Source organism: Oncorhynchus clarkii, chromosome 13 (genome assembly GCF_045791955.1).
Source record: "Oncorhynchus clarkii lewisi isolate Uvic-CL-2024 chromosome 13, UVic_Ocla_1.0, whole genome shotgun sequence".
Lineage (NCBI taxonomy): Eukaryota > Metazoa > Chordata > Actinopteri > Salmoniformes > Salmonidae > Oncorhynchus > Oncorhynchus clarkii.
The window spans coordinates 21658768-21686251 of NC_092159.1; the positions used below are offsets into that span (position 1 = coordinate 21658768).

The 27484-nt window shown below is 44.3% G+C and overlaps 3 protein-coding genes across 3 annotated transcripts; 1 reads left to right on the top strand and 2 right to left on the bottom strand.

Moving 5' to 3' along the window:
• Window positions 1-2171: 2171 nt before the first annotated feature.
• LOC139423517 (rho-related GTP-binding protein RhoU-like) lies at window positions 2172-9236 on the bottom strand. Its single transcript, XM_071175121.1, has 4 exons — window positions 9153-9236; window positions 3748-3891; window positions 3449-3478; window positions 2172-2663 (listed from the first exon to the last, which is right to left on the bottom strand). The coding sequence occupies exons 1-4, from the start codon at window positions 9234-9236 to the stop codon at window positions 2172-2174; spliced, it is 750 nt and encodes a 249-aa protein (XP_071031222.1).
• Window positions 9237-11889: 2653 nt separating this feature from the next.
• Window positions 11890-16961, top strand: LOC139423830 (delta-like protein A). Its single transcript, XM_071175467.1, has 11 exons — window positions 11890-11958; window positions 12072-12374; window positions 12658-12718; window positions 12835-13092; window positions 13896-13956; window positions 14094-14224; window positions 14482-14651; window positions 14817-15033; window positions 15183-15999; window positions 16097-16220; window positions 16346-16961. Exons 1-11 carry the CDS (start codon window positions 11905-11907, stop codon window positions 16349-16351), a joined length of 2202 nt encoding a protein of 733 aa, XP_071031568.1. The 5' UTR covers window positions 11890-11904; the 3' UTR covers window positions 16352-16961.
• A 4276-nt stretch (window positions 16962-21237) lies between these two features.
• Window positions 21238-26762, bottom strand: LOC139424583 (zinc finger and BTB domain-containing protein 45-like). Its single transcript, XM_071176561.1, has 6 exons — window positions 26448-26762; window positions 24400-25787; window positions 23343-23477; window positions 22950-23099; window positions 22578-22842; window positions 21238-22414 (listed from the first exon to the last, which is right to left on the bottom strand). The coding sequence occupies exons 2-6, from the start codon at window positions 25471-25473 to the stop codon at window positions 22008-22010; spliced, it is 2031 nt and encodes a 676-aa protein (XP_071032662.1). The 5' UTR covers window positions 25474-25787; window positions 26448-26762; the 3' UTR covers window positions 21238-22007.
• Window positions 26763-27484: the final 722 nt, after the last annotated feature.

A 27484-nucleotide genomic window follows, 5' to 3' on the forward strand; every position in this document is an offset into this window, starting at 1 on the left:
CTGTGGTCTTTGACTTTGGTCTTTAATGCTAGTCAGAGCTAATATGCCCAGTTGAAGAGCACAGCTAAGAGGGGGGACGGAAATAGCCCCCTTCACTAGAGCAGCCAGGTCCTCTAAAAACAGCCTGTTGCTTCTAGGCAGAGGCACTCAATAGTACATCTAGAATACTCTAAAGTCTGCTGTTTGGAGCCACTATGTATTTGTGCTACATATTTGTGCAGTAGGTTTGTCGACCTACGTTGCAGTGCAATAAATATCTATATTATACGGATATCTATATTATACGGACGGATTAGGCAACTGAATGATGCATTGATGTCTTGAAATTCCGATAGTATGAAGATCTGAGACACTGTGTAATGTCTTCTCTAAACTCAGGCCTTTAAACAGAATAAAGAGATCTCTGTAAACTAATAAGATATGTGAGGTGATAGAGATGCACTTGACCTTAGTCAACTTGAGGCATTGTGGAGCATGAACTGCAGCTCAGCATTTGTAACGCTTTAGGGACCTCTAGTGGCAGCGAATGTCGACCGCGACAATAGAAGATGGCAGGGATTTCTCTCCACAAACTCCCTCAATATTGAATAGTGTTTATATTATGGACATATACGATTTTCTTATCAAGTAGAAATCAAAGAATATTTGATATATTTGGAACAGAGTAGACATTGGAACAGACAACGAATGGATGAGTGAATAGGAATTTGAAGCTGCCAGCTGTCCCTGCCAAATGCCTCACAGGTTAGCCACACCGGCATGTCAACTTTCTCAAGCTGTTCAATTCTTGGTGACAGGATTAAGTGAGTTCACGCACCTGTCCTCTCCTGCCCCAGTAAGTCAATAGGGACAGCACCACAATAAAACGCCGAGAACACTACAGAATATGGGAGGCATTAATTATTAAATATATTGCAAATAAACATGTAATTTATAACAACAACAAAAAGAAGATAGCAATCACTAGGGCCAGACAAAAGCAGTGTTCTTATCATTAACTTTATATCAGTAATCAGGAAAAGCGTTCACGTTTTCTATCAATATCAGGATTTATTTAAAATCATTTAAATTCTTTATGTGCTTCAGAAATATCTCCACTTGCAGATAGTATTTGCCAACTAACAATAATAAATAACATCTCTCGCTTCTTTGAAATGCATCTCTACTGATATGAACCCCGTCCCCCAGTGATCTCTGTTCTCTTTATGGTGAAGCTCCAGCAGCAGGGTGACAGGGTCTGAGTCTTGCTTCGTCTTCCTAGGCAGACGGTCATGGTTGACATCAGAGCAGGGCTACGGTGTGATGGATTCAGGCGACTGGGTCAGCCACCATATGCCCAGCTAATCCAATCCAGGTGGTCCTGTCTCGTCCTATTAGAAAGCTGTGTACGGCCTCCACCGGAGAACCAATACGATTCATCACCACGACAGACCTGACCAGGGATCAGGGGGGAAAGTCATACCAACTGATCTGCAGATTAGAGTTAGATTAGAGTCAATCTGACTGGGAAACTACAGTATCCTTTGCTGTGTTTGGTTGGGATGTCCAGCAATGTCAACAACTGATACAAGAACAGTGCTTTGGACTACTTGAACTTGAAAGAGCAGTCATTGTACATGATCTGATATAGGTTAGTAAATAACATTGAGTGACTTTGTCAAAATGGCAGACAAAGTAAGTTTATGGTTTGGCGTTAGAGTTTCTACTGGCTAGTTTCTCGTAATCCTCCACAACATTCTCCAATGGTGACCTTTGACCCTTGATGGGGGTTACACAGAATAACACAGAGATCATTGTGAAGTCAGTCATTTCATTAGTAGTCTCCCCAGCTATTGGATTTGCTAACTCAAATCCAATCACTTAATTCAGACTTGTTGTGCCCTCGTCAAGGCCTTTGAACACAAAACCTTGTCCCACCCGTAGTTAACATAAGGTATCACTGATGCTGAAACTCATTCATTATCTTGCCAGCAATGATAATTATTTTTAGTGCTTCTCCTTTTTAGATATTAAATAATTCCATGAGTCTTTGGATAATACATTTACATTTTTTCCAGCATACTATTGTCCAGGTCTGTTTTCCTGAGTGATATTATACATGGAGTGAAAAAAACTAAAGACTGAATACAAGCTTAGAAAAATGTCAAATCCTAAACACCTGCTTGGGGGGTTCAGTCAAACTCTCCTCCCACACACTCTCCTGCCACAACAACACAGCTCAGCTTCTTCCACCAAGTCTCAGAGAGACTCTTGATCTTATCCGGGGTCTTCTTCCTCAGGCTCTGCCTCTGCTGGAGCTGCTGAACGTTCTCCACCGGCTGGATGCTGGCCAAGATGGCCTGGTCAAACACCTCCTTCAGGTTCTTCTGGGTCAGACCCGAGCACTCTACGAAGGACACGGCCCCGATATCCTGCGCCAGCTGCTGGGCCTCCTCAGTGCCCACGGGCCGCTCCTGATTCCTGGCCAGCTGGACCAGCACCTGGACGTCTTCCCTCAGGTCCAGATGGGTCCCCACCATGGGCGCCCCGGGGCAGTGACGGCGGATCTCGGGCGCCCAGCGGTCGGTAGCGTTGCGGAAGGAGGAGGGGCGCACCACGCTGTAGCAGAGTAGGAAGACATCGGCATTGTGGTAGCATAGAGGGCGGATCCGGTCCAGCTCGTCCTATAGGAGACAGAAAGGCAAAAGTTTCAAGTTGAGGATGGGTCAGAGATACCCAATCCCAAATTGATTCTTAGCCCTGACCTTATGTAGATCTGATTCTGAAAAGACTACTGGATGGTTAGCAATATGGTCCACTAATACATCCATTTCTCTCTCTAAGTTCAGGGCATATTTATTATTACACCTTTTATTTTTAAATTGTACCTTTATTTAACTAGGCAAGTCAGTTAAGAGCAAATTCTTATTTTCAATGACGGCCTAGGAACAGTGGCTTAACTGCTGAACGACAGATTTGTACCTTGTCAGCTCGGGGATTTGAACTTGCAACCTTCCGGTTACCAGTCCAATGCTCTAGCCCTGCCGCCCCACACCTATCCAATCCTTTCAGATCTACAAAGGTGCCTATTAAGGAGTAGGGGAAGAGTTGGATTTGGAATTGGGCATGCATTAGGAAGAGAAAGGTCTATGAGAGTCGTCCAAAAGGGGGCGATAAAGCACAGAGAGCCAGAGAGAACGTAAGAAGGTATAGATTCTGGGGGCACGGACAGGAACCTCCCACAGGGGGCGATATAAATCTGAGGATCAAGGGGGAGGCAACGACTATGAGAGATATTCTGCCAGGGGGTGATAACTACTGACACAGGATCAGAGAGGGGAGGGAGTGCAGGGGAATCCCTATAGGGGGCAACCAAGACACGGGGTAGAATGTGGAGGCAACCTATGTTGGGATAAGTGAAGCTGTGGAATCTAAACAAACTACTGACCACTGATAGAGAACGGCTTACATTAATAGTGTCCTCCTCCATCCCCCATTTCTATCATTTTAAGCAGAACACGAGAAGAAAGAATAATGTGTTAGCTCTACCACTACAAAAGAATATCCCGGTTAACGTGTCTATAGGTTACTAACACTCATTTAGTGTTGGATTCAAAAACAAAACTTTGACTCACCTGGCCAGCCAAATAACACAGAGTTGCAGTCTCACAGGTTTTCCAATTCATGAGTAAAACCTGTGGCAAAAGCGGCCAAATTAACAATAAATCACGTTTTCGGGTTTTCTGATTTCTCTCACAAATTACTTGCTAAGTTGTCGAAAGCTGTTGCAATGTATTCTGTCGGATAACCATTTGTGGTGTAGCTGACGATAAGACTTGTCTTCCCCACCGCTCCATCTCCGACGAGGACGCAGTTCACCTTGCGCTCAGGTACGGAGCCCGACCGCCGGCGCTTTGAAAGATGAAAGTCATTTACACAAGTAAATATGGTGAATATCTAGACCAATGTAGGTCTACACACTTTTGTTTATCTCATTTTTAAGGATATGGTCTTCTGAATATTAATTTGTTTTCTTTTTTTCGTTCAATTTTAGCAACAACATAAGAAGAATGTGTAGCCTGTCAAACCAAACAAGTTTAAAAAAAAATCTCTAACAAAGTTATCATTATTATCCTTACATGAAGTAAATGAGGACTCCCACATCCGTTTTAACCACAACACAGGCATAACGCAACATAGTGCCCTCTTGGTAGACATTAGGCCTAGCAGAATGGCAGGGCTGTTGAATCATGACTGGAGTATTAGCTGTAGAGTTGATAGAAAATGTTGATTTCTATCACTAGACTATTTATATGCTATTCAAAGTTGAACACATGTCTTAATGAACAGAACATTGCATGTAGAGCCACAGCAGAAGTGAGTGGGAGTGAGAGTGTGCACAGAGCAGCAGTGAGGAGTGAGACCAAGTGGGAGTACAGGGAATGATATACTGCTTTACAAAATCCTGTAAGGTAAGAACTATAGTAGATAGAAAATCCATTATCATACTATTATATTACAGTTGTAGAGGACGCCCTTGTTATTAATTTCCACAATATACATGTATATGGTGACGGGCATCTCAGGGCTTCATTGTCTACCCATTGTCTATTCAAAGAAGATTCCTAAAATACGCCAATCAGAGTCGTAGGATCTTTAACCAGGCGATGACTTTGTTTCATTAATAGGATTAACGAAGAGTCATGGCGAAAAGACAAAAGGTAGCGTCACACAATGAGGACTGACGACCAGTCGGCACCCCACTTCTACTAGATGGTACTATAAACCTATCCTCTGTGAACACCATCGTCAAAGACACTATTCTACCCATGGACAAACAATCTTCCCAAAGACCCACAATCTGATAGACTAGACACCTAATCAGAACCTTCAGGAGCACCAGGCGCCCTTTTAAAGTTTGCAAAGCTGGCAAATATATTTACTCAATTTTAGGGATTGGGATTAAGGGGCTCTGGGGCTCTTCCCCCCCAACCCCCTCCCTCCTTCCTGCCGTCCTTTCCTATCTTTATCCCTCCCTCGTGCTCTACCCTCTCTCTTTTTGATGGGATCAGTTGAGCGACGCATTCTCTCCCTCTCCTTTTCGCTCCCTCTCGCCATCTCTCCCTGTATCCCTCGGGGACCGGGCGCTCGGACTCTATAGTTATGGGCCGCGGCCATCTGTCAGCGTGAGGCGTTCACGCAGCCACCAGAAGGCCACAACATGTGTGACTTAAATGAAAAATCCAACTTTCCCAGGACAGGCCTGACCCCGGCAGCCGTAACCCCCCCCCCCCCCCCCCCCCCAGCACCATCTCCATCCCCATCACCCAACCTGCCCCATCTCCATCCCCATCACCCAACCTGCCCCATCTCCATCCTCAGCCAGCTATCCCAGCCCCGGCCCCACCCTCCCAAGAAATACTGTCTGCATGTGAATCAGTGAATTAGAGCCCCACCCCTCCTCCTCCCCTCTATGGTGAATGGTAATGACTGTGCAACATGCAGAGGGGGAACCTTCTTACACACAATGATGGATTTCCACCTTAGCAGCTGATGTTCCCAGGGTCGGTCGGGTAGGGTGGGCTACTAGAATGGGTGGGTGGGTGGGTGGGGTGGGGTGGGGGGGGGGGGAGAGGAGGAGGATGGAGGGTGTGTCTTAATATTCCTGGTGGTGTGAGAGCTAGGGATCAGCTGATTGGTAAAATTGATTCCAAAGGAAGAGGGGGCATGAGTGTAGGATAGAGGGTATAGTGGTTGCGGGGGAGGGGGGGGGGGGGTGTTGGTTGTCTGTGCCTGTGCTGCAGGACCTCGGGGGACAATGGGGCCAGTGCAGGGGTTGGGGAGGGGGCTGGGGGTTGGGGGGTGGGGGGGGGGGGTGTCACACGCTTTTGCTTTGTGGCTCGGTCAACAGGCGTGTGCCACGGTGTTGTCTCGACTCCCGCGCCTGCTGTCCCCCCCAGCTCCGGGGACGGGGGAGAGGGCCATGAGAACCAGCCCTGGGTCTTTAATGAGGGGCGTGCTGGTTTTTTATTATCAAAGATGGACAAGGCATCATTAGAATCACCATTAGAGCTCCATACAATGGGGGGGGACAAACTCCCTGAGCTATGGATGGGAATATCATACACAGATGCCTAAATGCTTATACGAGCATGATTGGAGATCTGCTGTACTTTTATATTACGTTCACGTTTAGGCTATATAACGTCTAATCTTGTAGTGAGGAAGACTCACGGTACACTCATGATGTCATCTTATAATTTAGGGGTTGCGATACGCTTTAGTACTTTTGTTTTCATTGTTTCTTCACCAGCTGTTAGTCCTAAATCAGAGGATGCTTTTTGGGACACACACCACCCTTCCCAAAATACAGTTTTGACTGAAAGGAAATGTTCTGTGCTTTTCTCAAGGGTTGTAATGTTTACTTTACAAACAAACTGAAATGTTTTCCTTGATCATTTCACTCCATTTCACTCCAATGAACGCAACGAGACAACAGCCAATACAGCCCTATAGTTCAGTACAGCTTCCAGAAACCACTTTAAAGCATTGTTTAATTGATTATCTCATGATGTAATAACATCCCCATCATGACTCATCTGTCTTTAGACACTCCATTGTATTCACCACAGTGAGAGAATCGATATCACTTGAGGTTATTATGTCATACACCATATCCCACATGGTAGTTTGTCATCATTAACGTTTAGCCAAAAAACATGTTGTGGCCCTGCAGCCCTTCTATGAGTCCCTCCAAGTCCTTTATTTAATGGGCTCTGCTGGCCTGGCCAGTGTGACCAGAGAAAGAAGCATTGTCATAGTGGAGACTGTGACGCTACAGAGGTGGCAGCTGTCATCCCAGCTTGCAGGCCCATCTCCTCACAAAGGAGGGCCTTTCCCCTGGGGGCAGTGATTTAGGACAGGGGTCTCCGGACAGACCCTGGAGGGAACCCCTTATGAAGAGGACACGGCTTCTAACCCCCCCCCCCCCCCTCTCACCACACACCCTTCTATAGCCCTGCTGGTTTCCACACCACGTAGCCTAGCTTACCCTCACCTCCCTCCACCTTCCACCCAAGCTCCACTCCTCCCTCTTGGGACAGAGGCTAATGGTCGTGGTGCAGCAGGGATGGGGCTGGAGCATTCCTGAGGTGTAGCGCTCCCGCTAGCTAGCTAGCCACACACCATGGGGACGACAAGACAACAGGTGTGTGTGGATCCTCTGTCCAGCAGCAGCTGAGGGATAGGGACAGGGCTATTATCCCTATTATCTAGGGCTGCCAGTGGGATTTCAGGCTACTTTTCCCGCTCATCCTCATAGAACAAAACCCTCCTCTGTCTTTAACCTGCTCCCGCCCTGTTCCTTGTTGTTCCCATCAGCCTCCTCTACTGAACCACAACTAACACCTGCCTGCTGCTGCCCCTGGCTTGGCCACTCCAGAATTACCCAAACGGCCACTTAGGAGATCAGCATGATGAACTAGGCTGAATACAGCTCCATTGCTTCTCTCTGTATGCTTTTCTATTCATGTCTCTAAAACATGGGGAAAATCAAACGCCTTGGTGTTACTACTTCAACTTCCAAAAACAACAAGAAACTCTACATAGCCCCTTTAATACATGATACATGCTACATGCTACATGCTACAAACCCCCATCTCTCAAATGAACAGTCTTAGAACAGATTGCATTGCCTAGCCACATGATATTGCTTGTGACAATGCCTCTAACAGAGCGTGTGTCCTGGGGGGATCGGGGGTATTTGGTTACCACACCCTTGGTCTATCCCATTGTGATTGGTCCGGGTCCCCGAGAGGTTGAAAGGGACATGTGTGCATATGTGGGCCGACAACGCAGGTGCCTACATCTGTTCATGGCTGGGCAGATGTCGTGGAGAGAGATAGAGAGCGACGGGAGAAATAGAGAGAGAGGTGTCACTTTCCCATTCACAAGGTCTCTCTATTCATAGACTGTGGCAGACAATTTCATCCAGATTGCACTGGTTCAGAATTGAGAAAGAGTTAAAAAATCTCGGAGGCACTACAAATAAATTATCGTTTTAACGAAACTATGGCCGTACTTCCCACATAGTTTTTCATAAGCAATAAAGATCATGCCTGGGGTAATTCTTATTAGAACTAAACTAGAACGATACATTGATTGATCAGCCCATATTTCCATGTCATGTGGTTGGAGTTATCAACACTAAAGAGTTGGAGGGATCAAAAACTACTTTCTACTTCATGTACTTCACTTCACTATATCTGTATTGATTATGCACTGATTCTATCACATATCACCATGAGTATTTGTTGTGTGTGGATATGTGTCATACAAATGATCAGATGTTGAATTATCGATTTATGCATAGGGACAGCATATGTTGTGATGCGCCAACGCATGGGCGTTACCCGGGGGAACGTGGCAGATGTGTTTTGATAAACATTGGCACGCGACAGGCCACTGCTCCTTGAAAAACGTCGACGCCTTCTCCTCCCCCTCTCTCTCCTCTGTCCCTCTCCCTCTTTCTCTCTCTGTCCCACACACTCTCACACATCCCACTCGCGCCACACACACGTGCGGGAGCGCCTTCAGGGGCCACCGCGTAATTATTGCGGTACTCTTCCCCAAATTTAAGCCCAGCACGTCCTCAGCCACAACATATGCAAATGTGACAGCAGCACGACTAGGGGGCACCCATGGATTGGCCTGTGCCCCCCTTCAAGCAGCTGGCCATGGTAATCTGATCTGGACACAAAGGCCGCGCTGCTCCTGCAGAGTCCAAAGGTTTCAGCAGGTAAACAGGCGGGTCAGAAAGGATGGAAATTGAGAGAACCGCGACCAGGGAAGATGAGTTGCTGTTATTAGGCCCATCTCAGCCCTGATAAGACAAATATAAAGTTGACCTTCAGTCGCCAATCTTTGTGCTGAAAAATGACCATACAAAGTTTTATTTTCAGGAGACAGAAGCTATAGCCTGGATGAGGGTTTGGAAAATAAAATTTTGGTCGAACCGATAAGTAGTGAATCGTGTCAACAGTCTGAATGCTCAGAAATAATCAATAGTAAGTCGATTGGTCACTTGGTAACAGTCACCAAACCCCCATTCAAGCTAATCATCTTCTCCCCACCACTTCATATGATCGATATCGTGTGATGCGCGTCGTGTTTACGTTCCCACGAGCTACCATGTGGTGTCTACTCTTCGGGGACGAAAACTTCTGGCTTCCCCTCGCCATATGGCCCAGCATAGCCATACCGTTACAGGTTCTTTAACATGCTTCCAGTTCAATGTAGACAGAGCCAGCCAGTGGACACTGGCGTATAGACCCGTGCGCTTGAGGGAAGCTAGGGAGGAGGGAGGGGGAGGAGGAAAAAACGACGTTTGGGTAGTGGCAGATGGCTTGTAAGGGTCTGGCCGCGTCTGAAGGCGTGTCTCCCTCCCTTCACGGAGAATCCCCAAGGGCTACCCGTGCATTCAGAATCAATGAAAATTGAAGCGCAGAGAATGGATGAATAGTCAGACCTCGAGTCACCCTTTTTGTTAGCAGCAGCTACTGGTGGGCAGGAGTTAAACTACAACAGCCCCCTACAGTAGCACTTTAGTTAAACAGTCACCCCCGTAGCCATCATTTTTGGAAAGGAATTAAGGTAGGAAAGTAGAGAAGGTGGCATTTTGCCAAACTCAAGTCTGAGTGGGTTGGGCAGCACACGAATAAAAATATGTATGCGGAGGGAAGTTCTTATGGGTGCCTAAAGGGGTGGGTTTTGTGCAGTTTCTCATGTATAACTACAGCGCAGTTTATTTGCCCAAAGTGTTCCATAATGAAAAATGTTGGCCAATGCATCATGCTGTTTCTGGGTCATGGCCACCATATTTGACCATGGCCACCAAAACGGAACGAACTCTACTATAAAAGTTAATCAGAGACTTTAATGAAAAAAACTACGCCATTTCTACTGTGAAATAAATGTGAATGATTTGCGTAATCGCAGCACAGCTCATCACAAACAAAACCGATGTGTTCGTTCTGTCTATGGGCTGTTTGTGTTGTCAATAGGGATAGAAAACAGGTACAACAACAACTCTGGCTGTTCGATTAAAGGGAATTTAAACAAGCCCGAACCTCGACTTGCATATCTTAGCAGTGACGTAATGTATCTGTGCATGGTAACTATGGACCTCAGGCCATGCCTATTATCCAAAAGAAAATCGCACTTATAATGAACGACCTAATTAAGAGAGACCCCTATAACCAACCCCCCATTCTGCCACCCTTTACATAAAAGTAGGCTTACTTGAATAACAGTCTGCCCTAAGTTTCGTTCAATAAAAAAAAAACAGAAAGAGAGCATTCATTACATATGCGAGCAAAGAGGGAAAAGTCAAATATATATTTGACCTCCTGTTTGAGTTTTGTTCAGGAAGGGGATCGTTCTTCTAAATGTTGGGTACATTGTAATTGTGTGAGGATAGCGGCGCGCGCCCAAGGAAGCTCCGCTCACTATATATTAAGGGGAGAGCAGGTGCTGCGGAATTACCATACAGCTGAGCGCACAGAGAGGGAGAGGGAGAGCAAACTTATTCCTTCAGCACACAATAACAAAGTGCCCTCAGGACGGCCACGCGGATGTCTCTCTACTTCTCTCTTTTTCTCTCTCTCTCTCCCTCTCTCTCTCTCTCTCACACACACACACACACACACACACACACACACACACACACACCTTTTCTTCTCTCCACAGAATGAAAAAAGGAAAAGTGAATGAAAAACTCTGTGCCCATACAAATGTTTTTTTCTAGTTTACCTCACCACACACCCTTGCCAGAGAATGTTTTCATTACTCAATCCTTAATTCAAAGCATTCGATTTTCCCACAACTAGAAATGCCTAAATGTTTGTAGAGGGTGGAGTTTTGCTGCACAATCAACTGAGTCAGGGTTTGACAAATACACTACGCATGGCACGCCACATATTTTGGCTTTTTCAGACCTCTCCCTGAAAATGTTAACATAAATGTTGTTTTCTTTCCTAACATAAAAATATACAATTTAACTACCCCATCTATATTCATAAATAAGCTTAAATACCAAGTGTAGGCAGACTTGTACAATACATTACTGTGAAATACTGATATATAGTTAGTTATAACTGAAATCTGCTTTAAACTGGAATAAATAATTTGGCCATCCTGTTTTGTTATTATGTGCTACATTTTTCAATCTCTAATGTTGTGGAAAGTGAGTCATTCTAGGACAGGTTGCTGAGACAGTCTCGTGCAGTTTGCTGGAATACTTTGACATTCCTCCATTTTCCATTTTCTGACCCAATACTAGCTTGTGATTTGAGACGATGGGGCTTGGAGAGGTGTCCATTGTGATCCCCTGAGCCAGATTGGAGGGGGGGGGGCTCGTTTGCATCTTATTACCCTAGCATGCGCCGGCCCATATAAAACTGGCGGCAGGCGGCCTTCACTCAAGACAGACGCACAATTCATGTTGAGGAAAGAAGGAAGAAGGTGGCGGGGAAGTATGTTGGATCAGTGACAAATCTTTCCTTGGGATAGACCACGTCACACAAAAGCAATTTCCTACATTTGTTGCCCTCTTCGTTTCAACAGGGAACGAACTGTGTCAATTATAATTATAATATTTTTTTTTTGAGTGGGATTATCGCATTGTAACGGAATTTTGAGGACAGTTCAGGGCAGTTCCAATATCTATTTTGGATTATCTTTTTGTTTCTTGGACATGAATGAAATCGGCGTGGCTGACACCAGAAACTGAAGAGAAGACCTCGTAAGAGAAGAAACGTGCTCAATGATTAATTCACAGAACATGATTTGAAAGGAGGCATATTGAGCTTAAATTGAGCTGAGTCGCTCCAAGACTTTTTCCTATTTATTTATTTGTATTTATTTAATATGGGGCGCGCTATTCTTCTGACAGTTGCGGTTATGTTCGTTTTGATATGCAAGGTAAGAAAACTACATAACACAATTACCGTACTATTCAATTGATAACAATTTCAAGATTTTACATCACATAGCCTATGTTAATGATTGTGTAATAAATACAATTATTTCAACAGGGTTTTTGCTCAGGAGTTTTCGAACTGAAGTTGCAGGAGTTTTTGAACAAGAAAGGGGTTCAGGGCAACATGAACTGCTGCAAGGGAGGCTTGACGTCAGTTTATCAGCAACAGTGTGAATGTAAAACGTTTTTCAGAATCTGTCTGAAACATTATCAGCCAAACGCATCACCAGAGCCACCTTGTAACTACGGCGGCGCTATAACGCCTGTTCTTGGGTCAAACTCTTTCCAAATTCCGGAAGCCATGTCTGACAGTTCATTCACCAATCCCATCAGAATTAACTTCGGTTTCACATGGCCGGTGAGTACTCTGCCTTGGGTTAATTCATGAACAAGTAATTCATATAAACCTCTAGTCAAGAGGTCTTTAAAAATCCGTGCGTACAAATTGGTTCATTTATATAGAGTGGTCTATTAATGACTACACGTATATATAAACATATTAGTCTTGTTTGTTTATGTTTGTATTATCGTTTCGAAATGTTATTTTACCTTCTAGTATAGAGAACATGTTAGAGGGGCCTATCTCTTTCCCCATCTCCGTTGGCCACCTGTCTTATGATGCTATTTGTTTATGTCCTCAGGGGACGTTCTCGCTGATCATTGAAGCTCTGCACACCGACTCCAAAGACGATCTTTCGATAGGTAGGATCAAAATACACTGCCATACAGTTGTTTGGCTTTACGTGGTGTGATCTAGTCAAGGATAACTTACATTTACACACATTTTGCTAAAGTTCCGTTCTTATTTCCATCTGCAGAAAACCCAGACCGTGTTATCAGCACAATGACCACTCAGAGACATCTGACGGTGGGAGATGACTGGTCTCAGGACTTGCATACTGGAGGAAGAACCGAGTTGAAGTACTCCTACCGCTTTGTTTGTGATGAGCACTACTATGGCGATGGCTGCTCGGTCTTCTGCCGCCCACGAGACGATGCCTTCGGCCACTTCACCTGTGGAGAGCGCGGAGAGATTGTCTGTGACGCTGGGTGGAAAGGCCATTACTGCACAGAACGTAAGTGAAACTTGGTGTTCAGGTGTTTTTGGGGAAATATTTGACTAAAGATGATATAACATTGTTATTCATGTTTTACGTGTAGACACTTTATGGGTCATGTCAAATAACATTATTATGGTAGATGAATATACGTTACTTTTTATGTTAGGTGGCGTGGCTATAAACATTGAGGCAACTTGAACGAAAACACCACGCTCCCACAAACACGACAACTTTATTTATTCAAATCGAGCGGAGGAAAGTTTTCGGAATAATCTCACGCGTGCCACAAATTTACATGCTACGTCCGATTCGTTACTCTTGGAGTTGGTTGGCCGCTGATTGGCTGAGGCGGGTGATGTATTGTTTGAAGTGGGCAGCTGCGGGGAGAGAGTAGACAATGGAGCAGCTGTCACGCACTGGCAACATACTCACCAGCTGTCCACTCTTATCTGCCCCAATCCGAGACATTAAGGGGAGTTGTGTGCACAGAATGAATAAAAGAGTTTTGACCCACAGCGATGAAAAAAGGGGCCTGTACTAAAAGAGAGAGAGCGAGAGAGAGAGTTTGCTGTGTGCACCCTCCCATTGTCTCTATGCACTATGTTAAGCGGAATATTCTTTCACCATGATAAGGAGAGTGTTTTTTTTATTTTATAAAACAGCTAATGGGTTTAGTTGCCCCCCTTTTTAATGAATTTGTTCAGATTTAAGCAATACATTTTTTGTTGTTGCTCAAAGCCAAACTAAACAAAGAGCATATGTGTAAAAAGTTGTTTTATTTTGCCATAGTTCTTACCTTGTGTTTATCTCCTTTGTAGCTCTCTGCCTTCCAGGATGTGACGACGAACACGGCTTCTGTGAGAAGCCTGGGGAGTGCAAGTAAGTTAGAGAAAAGACAACTATGATTTCCACCTATTAAAACACTTCCTCAAGTTAATATTTTCAGAAATAATCTGTGACATAAAGAGAAACTTGAGTGGGTTTCTAACCAATGTGTTGTAATTACTGTGTGACAGGTGCAGAGTGGGTTTCAAAGGGCGGTACTGTGATGAGTGCATCCGTTACCCAGGCTGCCTCCACGGGACCTGCCAGCAGCCGTGGCAGTGCAACTGTCAGGAGGGGTGGGGAGGCCTCTTCTGTAACCAAGGTGAGTCCCACTGGAGAGAGAGAGAGAGAGGGAGGGGAAAGAGAGCGGGGAGAGAGAGAGAGTGGGAGGGGGATTTAGAGAGATGACACAAACAGAGACAAAGAGATAGTGTTGTGAGAGAAATTGTGAAAAAAAGTGTAAGAAAAAAGTGTGAGAGTGGCAGAAAGACATTAGCTGGGCTGCTACTGTTGTTGTTCTGCCATATGTTCCATTGGGACTAATGGACTAATCCACATGTGCTGCTTGTCCTCCTCCAGATCTGAACTACTGCACTCACCACAAGCCCTGTATGAATGGAGCCACTTGTAGCAACACTGGCCAGGGGAGCTACACCTGTTCCTGCAGACCGGGCTTCACTGGGGATGCTTGTGAGATTGAGGTCAACGAATGCACCCTGAACCCCTGTCGAAATGGAGGAAGCTGCACTGTAAGTACTGTACAATTACATCATTGTGTTTCGAATGTACACTCAATTACAACTAGGATCAGGAAGATGTTGGCAATCATGAATAGCACTGTTGTTGTGATGGTGATCTAATGCATTTTGGTGGAATGTATTTGTTAAGCTTATGTTTCAATCTTTTTCTCAAAGGATATGGAGAACACACATGCCTGTGCTTGCCCTCCTGGTTTCTACGGCAACACCTGCGAGCTGAGCGCCATGACTTGCGCCGATGGTCCCTGCTTCAATGGAGGCCGCTGTGCCGACAACCCTGATGGCGGATACTTCTGCCAGTGCCCCACTGGCTACGCTGGCTTCAACTGCGAGAAGAAGATTGACCACTGCACCTCCAGCCCATGCTCCAATGGTAAGGGCTAATTGAACAACTTATACAGATGTTGTTTCAGATCTCAATTTATCGACTTTTTAAATTTAAGCAGTTACCTTTCAGACTACAGCCTGCCCCCACACTATTGACCACCCATTAATTCCCAATCGCTCTGCCTCTCACACTAGGTGCCCGCTGTGTGGATCTCGTCAATTCCTACCTGTGCCAGTGTCCTGATGGCTTCACAGGCATGAACTGCGACCACACCGGCAATGAGTGCTCCATCTATCCCTGCCAAAATGGTGGTACATGCCAGGAGGGTCTTGACGGCTACACCTGCATCTGTCCCCCGGGCTACACAGGCCGCAACTGCAGTTCTCCCATAAGCCGCTGCGAGCACAACCCCTGCCACAACAGCGCCACCTGCCACGAGAGGAATAACCGCTACGTGTGCGCCTGCGTGCCTGGTTACGGTGGCCGCAACTGCCAGTTCCTGCTCCCGGACCATGCAGCTATTCGAGGCTCGGAGATCCCCTGGATGGCGGTGGGGTCTGGGACAGCTCTGGTGCTGCTTCTGCTAGCAGGGTGTGCAGTGCTGGTGGGCTGCGTCCGCAACAAGATGCAGCGCGGTAGCCAGGGCGGCACCACCGTCGGCGAAGGCGAGACAATAAACAACCTGACCAATAATTGTCACCGGATTGATAAGGACCTGTCGGTAAGCGTAGTAGGGCTCGGGCCACAGCCAGGCGTCAAGAACATCAACAAGAAAATGGATTTCGGAAGCGATGCCGACATGGACGGACCATCACCGTCGTGTCGGAGCAGCTACAAGAGCCGCCACCTGCCGGCGGACTATAACCTTGTGCATGAGGTGAAGTACGAGCAGGCGGCCAAAGAGTCGATGCTGAGCCTGGAGGCCTCGGCTTGCGAAGAGAAATGCCATATTCTGGACTCGGGTTTTGAGTATGAGGAGTGCAGAAATAAACGCAGCAAACATTTAAAAAGGTAAAGCACACTCAATAAGATAATAGATGTAATCATATAACACGACAAAATTTGAACGTCAGATGACTAATGTGGATCTTTGTCTATCTTCCATCAGTGACGCATCAGAAACTTCAAGAAATGAAATTAAACTTCCAGAAATGTCTGCATGTGCAGACACCAAGTACAAATCCGTGTTTGTCATGTCAGAGGAGAAGGATGAATGTATAATTGCAACTGAGGTGAGTTTGGGATACTTTTCTTAACTTTTCCTCATTTATAATTGTTTGATAAAGTCACTGCATTTCCCTAAGAGCTTTGTAAACAACAACAACTAATGTCCATTTTGTTTCTCTCGTCTCCATAGGTGTAACGCAAGCCACCAATTTGCTCTATGGGAGAGTTTTAATACTCCTTTAAATGCTGCTCTAACCCTAGGGGGAGGTGTCCCGCCTTGAGACTGCTGCTGATACTGAGACGTTTAACTGATATTCAGAGTGAGCTGGTTCTCTACTGGAAAATAAGTGCAGGCAGTGGAGGCCTGTGGGATAGGAATTGGTGGGGCAAATCTTTTTTTACCTTTCAAAGCGACCTCAAGCGAAGATTTTTATAACGAGATTGAAAAATGGACAAACCGTCACGATAGAGTACGATGTCTTCGGTTTCGGTTGTAACAGAAATGTAGGTTTGAAGTTTTTGCAACATTTGCACCCAGCCCTTTTCTTTAGCCCCACAAGCCGTTGCTGAGCGCATGAACTGCATCAAACGGTGGATGTTTGGCCATACTGGCCTGTCCTTCACAAGGCTGTTAACATGGATTCTGATCCAATCTCTAGACCTGTGAGGACTGTACTACGTATACTATATCACTGTGTAAAACTGAAGTGTGTTGTTTCAAAGCCCTCCGAACCATTTATAACATTGTATTGATTGTTTTTGGAGATGAAAACTTTGTCTTAAAATCTTTTTTTGCTTCGATACGGATTTTGTCCATTTGTAAAAAATAAAAAAATAAAAATAAATTGTATGATTAAAAAAATACGTATGATTTAATTTAATTTAATAATTTTGTATTATTTTTATTTTTTAAGTATATTGTATATTTGCTATGTTTGTTATGATTATTTAAGTACATTTTTTAATGCTGATATTTGCAAAGGCACTTCAGGTCAAGGAATTTGTTTTTAAAGAAATGTTATTTAAAGTAAGAGGGATTGTACAACATTTTATTATTGTTACTGCCTCTGCTACTGTTTTTAATGAATAAATATAATTGAAAGTACAACTTTTTTGTGTGTGACTGTGGTTTGTGAGCCCATGCCTAGCCGTTCTTTGGGTTCTGTGAGGAAAGTTAATCAGTAACATCTGTTGTCTTCCCCTGGCTACCCCATGGTGGGCTATTCTATGCCGATGCTGTTGGTCACTGCCAGGAGTTGAAAGTGTTTCCGTGGAGACCAACGGGGGCTATTCATGAAAAAACAATGTCCCCACGCTAGATGTACTACTCCGATTTCCACTCCGATAGAAACATGTGATAAATGTAAACTACTGCTTTAAAACATCCTTATATGAAGCAAGAAACAATTAACACTATTGATGAATGTTCAGTCCAGAAAACTGACAAACACCCAGTCAATGTAACTTATCCAAATGTTTTTTTTAATGTTGAATATGCTTTGTAATACATCTACAATCATATTTGATGATATCTGTAGTCAAATTCTTAAAAAATAAGATTTTAGAATTTCCCCATGGAATTACCCATTTACGATTCTTTAACATTTTTCTATTTTCTACACATTTGATTCCTTAGTTGCCTAGCGAATGAAATCATATTTGTTTTTAGCCCAAAAAAGTTGGGACAATAAAGTAACTGTAAATTGTCACCCCTAAGGTTGGCCTCTAAAGGCGGGTATACTACTATAGCCTGCCTCGTGGCATCATGGGAACAGACTTCAGCAGTAGACAATGATGGAATTGACAATGGGGCCACACAAAAGGCCACCCTTGGGAGAGCCTGTATGTCCCTCGGCATGCTGGGAAAAAAAGAGAATAACAGGAACAGATGTTGTTGAGTAACAGATGCCCTCTGGCCAGAGTTCCGGCACTACCAGCCAGACCTTCAAAGGCTCGATCTGGAAAGAAACAGATTATCTATAGCGTTTAAGAAAAGCAAGCTTTTTATATTGTCTTTCATATAAATTGGTTAGGATCGAAGGGATGTAGACTTAACAGAAAACTGTGAAATTGGTCAACAGTAAAATGTATTACTTGTTTTTAGAATGGGATAAAACCAAACCTAAAACAAAGAAGAGATTCAAAACTATTTTGATAAGAATAAATATGCTTGTTTTACCCCCTATACATTTTGGTCAAATAATCAACTGTAGGACAACAAGTTGGCTTGTAGCCATAAGACTTTATTTGGAGAAAGAAATGTTTGAAATGTTTAAAATCATGTTTTAAAATTCAATAAAGTCATTGAAGTACGTACATGTAATTTTTTCATAAAAAGTTATATCATTTTAGCTTTTCCATACATAAAACGTGGTATACATAGCATGATTGGTGCTTTATAAAAAACAACTTATTTTCTTATGACATATTTGACTTGCAGTTATACTCAAATTTGCAAAAAAACATTTATCACCCCCTTCACTCAAAGAAAGCTAAATAAAAAAGGCAAAACACAGTACATCATTACAATGGGATGCATTCTTCTGACATGGCTTTAAGCACACATAATACAGTACTGTACACAGGTCCACCTCAGACAAAATGTACAAGAAACATTTGAGTTGCTGAGGATACAAAAATCTCTGGAACAGCCTAATCACCTGTTTGTTCACAAGGGTCAGCCTGAACTATATGCAGCACAGATTTAACTGATCTATAAATCATGTCAACTTCCTATTAACAGGGATTTAACAGATTCCCATTATAGAGATTAGTGAACAGTGCGTAGCTCAATGAGATCATCATGATCAAGCAGAATGTTTCTTCATTGTGAGGGGACATTTTATGTTAAAAGTTTAAAGTGAGGACCAGAAGGAATCTTAAAGGGGTTTAGCTGGTCTCACTGGCTCAGTTGTCTTTTTATGTCTAGTGGGGTCTATATACTGCATATCTAAAATCATCTTTAAGGTGGGAAGTTGGAAACAAAAAACAAAACATTCTATGTTCTCCATGATATACATTAGTAATATTAGGGCAAATATATTTTTATAAAGGCAAATATCTAGGGTAAGACAACATATAAAGCAGAATTAAATTACAGAATGTGCAAAAATGTATTGTGCATAGTAATTATTGTCAAATTGTAATAAATATTACCGTGGTACTCAAATCCACTCTGGGTGATTGTATTTCCTCATTATTTATTTAGTTACAATAAAAACATTTTAAAGTATTAAATGAAGCCGTTGGAGAAAAAAGTTATAGTTCTCAGCAACAAACCTTCCCATTCATTGGCAAGCGCCCCAAAAGCACATATACAGTTGAAGTCGGAAGTTTACATACACTTAGGTTGGAGTCATTAAAACTTGTTTTTCAACCACTCAACAAATTTTGGTGAATAAACTATAGTTTTGGCAAATCAGTTAGGACATCTACTTTGTGCATGACACAAGTCATTTTCCAACAGTTGTTTAAAGACAGATTATTTCACTTATAATTCACTGTATCACAATTCCAGTGGGTCAGAAGTTTACATTCACTAAGTTGACTGTGCCTTTAAACAGCTTTGAACATTCCAGAAAATTATGTCATGGCTTTAGAAGCTTCTGATAGGCAAATTGAAATAATTTGAGTCAATTGGAGGTGTACCTGTGGAAGTATTTTAAGGCCTACCTTCAAACTCAGTGCCTCTTTGCTTGACATCATGGGAAAATCAAAATAAATCAGCCAAGAACTCAGAAAAAAATTGTAGTACTCCACAAGTCTGGTTCATCCTTGGGAGCAATTTCGAAATGCCTGAAGGTACCACGTTCATCTGTACAAACAATTGTACGCAAGTATAAACACCATGGGACCATGCAGCCGTCATACCGCTCAGGAAGGAGACGCATTCTGTCTCCTAGAGATGAACGTACTTTGTTGCGAAAAGTGCAAATCAATCCCAGAACAACAGCAAAGGACCTTGTGAAGATGCTGGAGGAAACAGGTACAAAAGTATCTATATCCACAGTAAAACGAGTCCTATATCGACATAACCTGAAAGGCCGCTCAGCAAGGAAGAAGCCACTGCTCCAAAACCGCCACAAAAAAGACAGACTACGGTTTGCAACTGCACATGGGGACAAAGATCGTACTTTTTGGAGAAGTGTCCTCTGGTCTGATGAAACAAAAATAGAACTGTTTGGCCATAATGACCATTGTTATGTTTGGAGGAAAAAGGGGGAGGCTTGCAAGCCGAAGAAAACTATCCCAACCGTGAAGCACGGGCGGGGTGGCAGCATCATGTTGTGAGGGGTGCTTTGCTGCAGGAGGGACTGGTGCGCTTCACAAAATAGATGGCTTCATGAGGAAGGAAAATGATGTGGATATATTGAAGCAATATCTCAAGACATCAGTTAAAGCTTGGCCACAAATGGGTCTTCCAAATGGACAATGACCCCAAGCATACTTCCAAAGTTGGGGCAAAATGGCTTAAGGACCACAAAGTCAAGGTATTGGAGTGGCCATCACAAAGCCCTGACCTCAATCCTATAGAACATTTGTGGGCAGAACTGAAAAAGCGTGTGCGAGCAAGGAAGCCTACAAACCTGACTCGGTTACACCAGTTCTGTCAAGAGGAATGGGCCAAATTTCACCCAACTTATTGTGGGAAGCTTGTGGAAGGCTACCTGAGACGTTTGACCCAAGTTGACCCAAATAATTTAAAGGCAATGATACCAAATACTAATTGAGTGTATGTAGACTTCTGACCCACTGGGAATGTGATGAAAGAAATAAAAGCTGAAATAAATCATTCTCTCTACTATTATTCTGACATTTCACATTCTTAAAATAAAGTGGTGATCCTAACTGACCTAAGACAGAATTTTTACAAGGATTAAATGTCAGGAATTGTGAAAAACTAAGTTTAAATGTATTTGGCTAAGGTGTATGTAAACTTCCGACTTCAACTGTAATAACCCCACATACACACGGATTAAAAAGCCGGATAAAAGTACAGATTTTCTCATTTATCCCAAAAAGTGTCACTTATAGTTGAAAGATCATTTTAAACCTTTTAAAATTAATTACCTTATTGTTTTCGTCATCAATAAATCACAAATGAGCGACAAATAAACTCGACAATGTAAAGGAATATTATGTAAAGAAAAATTGTACGGTTCTAAAAGGAAGGGATTTCAGTTAGCTTTAGTTCCCACTGTTTTGCTGTTTGATGTAGCTATTAAACATGTGTAGCATAATGCCTGTCTTTGGACCGCCGAGGTATTCTTTGAGGTGTGTAAAACATGCTGAAACGTTTGTCACATTTCAAAATAAAAGTTGTCCTTAATTTATTTCCTGTCTCTTCCTGTTTCGAGGTATATGATCCTGGGTCGTCCAGTGCCTCCTGCATGTAATAGTCTTCCTATGTCGTCTTGATGTATGATGGTAACTCTCATAGACTCATTCACTATTTTCTTCATCGGTTCATCACACTGCACTCTTTTTCTAGCCTATTTTGCTTTCTCTCTACCTCCCCTTTTTCTGTCTCTCTCTTTCTTAGCCCTCCTACATTTCCTCCCTTCAATCTCCTGCAATTAATCTCCAACAACTTTCTCTCTCTCCCTTTTCTTCCTCAATCCCAAACCAGTTATCTCCCCTTTTTTACATTATTGGCAACTCCCTCTTGCATATCTGCAAGGGCTTCATAGGTGTGAGTAATATGGCACAAACCCCATCCAGCCTCCAATAGGTCTAGATGGAGCATCCACCATGTTGCTCATACCTAGCAATCCTCTCAGATCAGAAAAGGGCTCCAGGATAGGGGTGACGGAACAGTTTGGGATTGGGCCCTCCTCTCCCTCTCTCTCCTTCTAGGAGGGCGGCCCGTGGCTGGGCATGTTGGCCATGGTGCTGCCCATCCCAGCTGAGCCGCACATGCCCGAGGGCCCTGCCAGGGCTGGAGGGCTGTGTTTAGGGGTCTGCTGGAGGCCCTGTCCTTGCCCTTGGCCCTGGGTGGCCCCATGGTGGGTGTGTTGCAGGGCGTGGCGCTCCAGCAGGGTGCGGTGGGTGAATGCCCGGTGGCACACGGTGCACTGGAAGGTGCGCTCGGCCCGGTGCGTGCGCATGTGCACGTTGAGTGAGCTCTTCTGTGTGAAGCGCTTGCCGCACACAGAGCACTGGAAGGCGCGCACGCCCGTGTGCACCACCATGTGCTTGAGGAGGTAGTCGCGCAGGGAGAAGGAGCGCCAGCAGATGCTGCACTGATGAGGCTTTTGACCTGAGGCACACACAACAGAAAATAGGATATGTTAATATGACATAGGTATCAGAGTAGGACTATCTGTTATGTGGCGTTTTAACATGTGTATACAACAATCATGAACAGTAAATGTTTTAAAGGAAGTGATAGTAACTGGTATATATAGAAAGTGGTGGCCTACCGGAGTGTATGAACATGTGCTTGCTGTAGTTCTTCCTGGAACGTAACGATTTCCCACAGTGAGTGCAGTCGAAGGACGTCTCAGATCCCTGGGAGGAAGGTGAGGGGCCTGGCGTGCCACAGGTTGACAGAACAGGGGTCATTGGTGTCGGGGGCAGAGCCTGTTGGCTGTGCTCCGTTCCTGCCATGCTGTCAATAACCATCGGTCCGCCCACAAAGAATGAGGCTGATGGCTGTGATTGGCTGACTGGGTACTGAAAAAGTAGCTGAAAGGGAAACAGGCATTTAAATAATGGCCACCAACGACTTTCATGATTAAATTTTACAAATTGTTGCAATGACTATTTTAAAAGTGTTTACATTTGTAACTGACCTGGTTGTTGATGGACTGTGAGGAGGTAGGAGGAGACAGTGGCTTGTTTCCTCTTCCTCTGGGGTTGAAGGACATGGCCTGAGCCGGCTCGTTCTGGGGCCAGAAAGCCTCAGGGGAGAAAACTCCAGCCTCATCATAGAATACACCCTCCTGTAAGACAGAGAGACAAAATTAACTTGAGTATTACCTAATTTAATTGACCCTAATACATAACCATGAAAAGTCTCTAAAACTGTGATAATGATAAAAGAATGAGTATAGACACTTTTATCCAAAGCAATTTACAGATTCAGAACATCCAGCCCATATGGGTTTTGAACCCACAACCCTGGTGTTTTTTGCCAGCACCATGCTCCAACATCAAGTTACTGTGTAGAACAAGACAAGACTCACCTGGCCGAAGGTTGCCATGGATTCCTGTGTGCCCTCCTGCCCTTCAACTCGTCTTCCCTCCTCCAAGCCGAAGACCCCTCCATCCGGCTCCTGCACTCCTTCATCCTTCACCACCACTTCCTCTCCTACAAGAACCTAAGGGAAGGTAAAGAAAAATATATAGTCAATTAGAGTATCGAGACAAAAATTTGTGCTTCAAACTGTGGTGTATGGTCAGGAAATTGAAGACAGTAAAAAGAGAATTATAAACCGGGTTGTTCGAGCCCTGAATGCTGATTGGCTTAAAGCTGTGGTATATCAGACCATATACCATGGGTATGACGAAAAAAATACTTGTTTACTGTTCTAATTATGTTGGAAACCAGTTCATAATAGCAATAAGGCACCTTGGGGGTTTGTAATATATGGCCAATATACCACGGCTAAGGGATGTATCCAGGCACTATGCGTTACATCATGCATAAGAACAGCCCTTAGCTGTGGACTATTGGCCATATACCACACCCCCTTATTGCTTAGATATAATTTTCTCAATGTATAAATGAAGAAAAAAAGGTACTTTTAGAAACTAAAAGGGTGTGAAGAAACCTTTTTGATTCCAGGTGGAACCCTTTTGGGTTACATGTTCCACATTGAACCAAAAAAGGGTTTTACCTGGAACCAAAAATGGCTCTCCTATGTGGACAGCCGAATAACCCTTTTGGAACCGTTTTTTTTCTGAGAGTATACAGAATTGGCTTAGGTATAATGTCACAACAACTGAAAAGAGGTGCTAGCTGGCACTACATCCAAGACTTAACATGTTTAATGACCCATGGAAGGGGTGTTCACTGTTTAATCAGTCCATGGAACATTATCTAGGAGGACAGCCTAATATAAGACTTCTGGACAGCAACTTCCTTTCAATTATGTTTATTGCTGACACGTTCAGATCTATAGCTTAATTCCTGCAATGACACAATGAGGGTAATAGCCATCTAGAAATCCTGCTTTATTCACTTTAGGATGTCTGGCTGCATATCTGCCTGCCTTGCAACTGTAACCATGGGGATCTTACCTGAAGCCTGAGTGGCTGCCTCTGCTTGCGGCTGTGTCCTCCTGCCCCTCTGTCCCTGTCCAAGTCTCTCCCTCTGTGATGTCCATCCATCTCCTCCACCTCGCAGTATCTGTCCATCCCCACAAGCTCCTCCGAGAGGTCAGCCGCATTGCTGCGGATACTGTCCCGGCCAATGCTGTCCACGCTGCTGACACCAGAGCTGCAGCCGACCGAGAGATTCCCTGAGCTTCCGCCATTCGCGCCGTTAGCGGTTGCCGCTAGCAGGTCTCTCAGCTTGTACCTCATATCCTGAGTGCAACTTGAGTTCTTCATGAGGACTCCGCCGGCCCCTGAGCTCAGCCCGTCAGCCCCACAGAGGGCCCCGGGGCTGCCCATGTCAGCTAGAGCCATCAGCCCCACTGGGTTAGCCTGCCCAAGGGCGCCTCCTGGGCCACTCTCACTAACATTAACGATCAAGTTAGATCCGCCCAGTCCTGTGACCATGTTGCTCGCTCCACAGTCCCCTAAGGCAAAGTTCGAGAAGCTCTGGTAACCCCCACCACCGCTGACTCCGCCACCACCACCACCACCACCAATACAACCACCACCGCTGTCCCTACCTTTACCCCCTCCCCGCTCCTCCTGCTTGGGCAGGACCCCAACTGTCATCCCCCCTCCACCTCCACTTGCTGCGGCTGCTGCCGCAGCAGCAACCTTCCTCTGGGAGATGATCTGGGTGCACTCGTCGATGACCGTCTTAATCTGCAGGATGCTGGCGGCGGTGAGGATGCAGAGAGCCTGTGACTGCACCACCACTAGCGAGCCGCTGTACATAAAATCCACCAGCTGCTTCACCGTCTCAGCGGGGACGAGCGGCGGCACCGAGATCTCAGAGTGGCCCAGCAGCAGCTTGTCCTGGAAGAAGGGGCTGCCAGCGGCCAGCACGCAGGCGTGGGCACGCAGCGAGGCATCGTGTATGCGCACCGTCACGTCGCAGAAGAGGCCTTCACGCCGCTGCGTCCGTAAAGCCTCCAGAACAGACTGGCTGGAGTTGTGCAGGTGGATGTAGTGCACCGTCTCCGTGCCCGCAGCCATGGCCTGAGGATGAGGGACTGGGTGGGTGGGGAGGTGGTGCCGGGAGAGTGTCTGTCGGCTCTGAATCAGCTTGAAGGGGAGGGAAGGCAGGGAGGGAAGTGGGTACAAAGCATGGGCCACTGCGGGCCGGGTGCCTCCCCTTAAACACTCATCAGGCTGCTTAGAGGTAATGAAGTTGTGTCTGTGTCTGCAGGTATAATAGAATGTGTGAGGTTAACTGAGTGATGCACCTGCTTTGGTCAGTGGGTTTCCTTGGAAGTCATGCAGGGCTCCCCTAACCATGCAGTCTGTCACCTCAAGCTCTCAGTGCAACCCTGCTGGAAGAAAATATAAAATTGTGTTCAACAGAGTATTGTATGTGCTGTAACATAATATAACTGATCTAGCTAAATCCTTACAGTATTTTGTTTTTATCTCACAGGTACAAAATTACATTTAATAGGAAATAATTAGCAGGTGGCTGTGGCCTGTACTAAATGACCACAGGTAATATGCCTGACTGACCATGACAAGTGATTTATAAGGGCGGGAATAAGTGGGCGCGTGGGGCAGACAACAGCCCATATGCTAATAATTTTTTGGAAGAATTATCTGCATAGCTAACTAAAGCCATTTGGTGTAGTTGAGTGACAGTAGAAAGAGCGGTATGTGTGAATTGCAATAATGTCGATGATATAAATGTAATGCATCATGATATTATATTTCGTAAGACATAGCTATGTCAATAGGCCTATTTCAGACACATATCTATGCAACCAGACAGGCAAATAACTGTCAAATTGTCACAGTAAATGCTACCATATACTAGCTAGATATCAAGCTAATGTTTGTAGGTTGACGTACTTCTTTACGAATTCAGTCTCGTGAACACACAAACGTCTTCGGTGTGCATTTGCATGAACAACTACGAGCATGTGGTTTGTAGAAATTTATTGACATTACAATAAATTATAATAACCAAAGCAGACACCTACCAGGGTCCAATTAGCATGGCTAACTTGACTAGCTGGCCACTGGTTGAAAATGGCAAGCTAGCTACAAACTAACGTTACCGTTAGCTAGCTAGCTTCCTGGCTAGCAGTCTTCTTGCATTGGTCTTCGACCTATTTAATATTCGTCTATCGACAATTATTCTACCTTATTTACATATCTGCAGTGTGTAGCGATAATAATAAGCGTATATTAATATGCATGCCTTTCTTTAAACAAATATCTAACAGCTAGAATTAGCGCGTATTCCTCCAATATTTCTGCTGCAAGTACAGTGCCAGTGAGAATCACACACAGATCTGTATGCATATGGATGGTTAGCTACATGTAGTGCATAATTGTAATGCATTAGCTCAGCGATTCTCAACTGGTTGGTTGTGACGGAGGTTTTGAATGGTTCGCGAGTGCCTTGAGTGAAAAATAAATATTATTATTTTATTATTTGTAAATTAAAAATGCTCCAGTCTGAACTTAAACTACTAAAACCCAGGTAGAACGTGTGTAGAAATGATAATGAACCTATATGTTTTAATAATTTAACATCTGAACTATTTTTAATCACAGTATTCTCAATGTAATTATTAGCAGCGCTATGTAGTTGAGACGTCTCAAATCAGTGAGAGGTTAACATTCTTCATCAAGAATATGGGCAACATGGAATGATTGACGATGGAAAAATGTGGGACTGTTGTTCCCAGGTGATAATTGGTACATTTACTATCAATATAGCATTACATTTTGGCGATGCTAATGTTGGATGGCAACTGAGACAAACTTGTTCAATTTGTGTCCCGAGGCAAAACCATTCGAGAAGCACTGCTTTACCTAAACTAAGTTTAATATGGAATTTGAAACACCATGTTTAACTTGAATTAATTCAGCTTTTTCTTTGGTGATAGCCAACAAGGAAGAACCCTTGAGAGAACCCTTGAATTCTGTCTATTTAGATTTAAAATAGTCCATCTATCATTGGAGTTGTCTTTTGTCATCTCTTGAAATTCTAAGAAAGAGTCATCTCCAC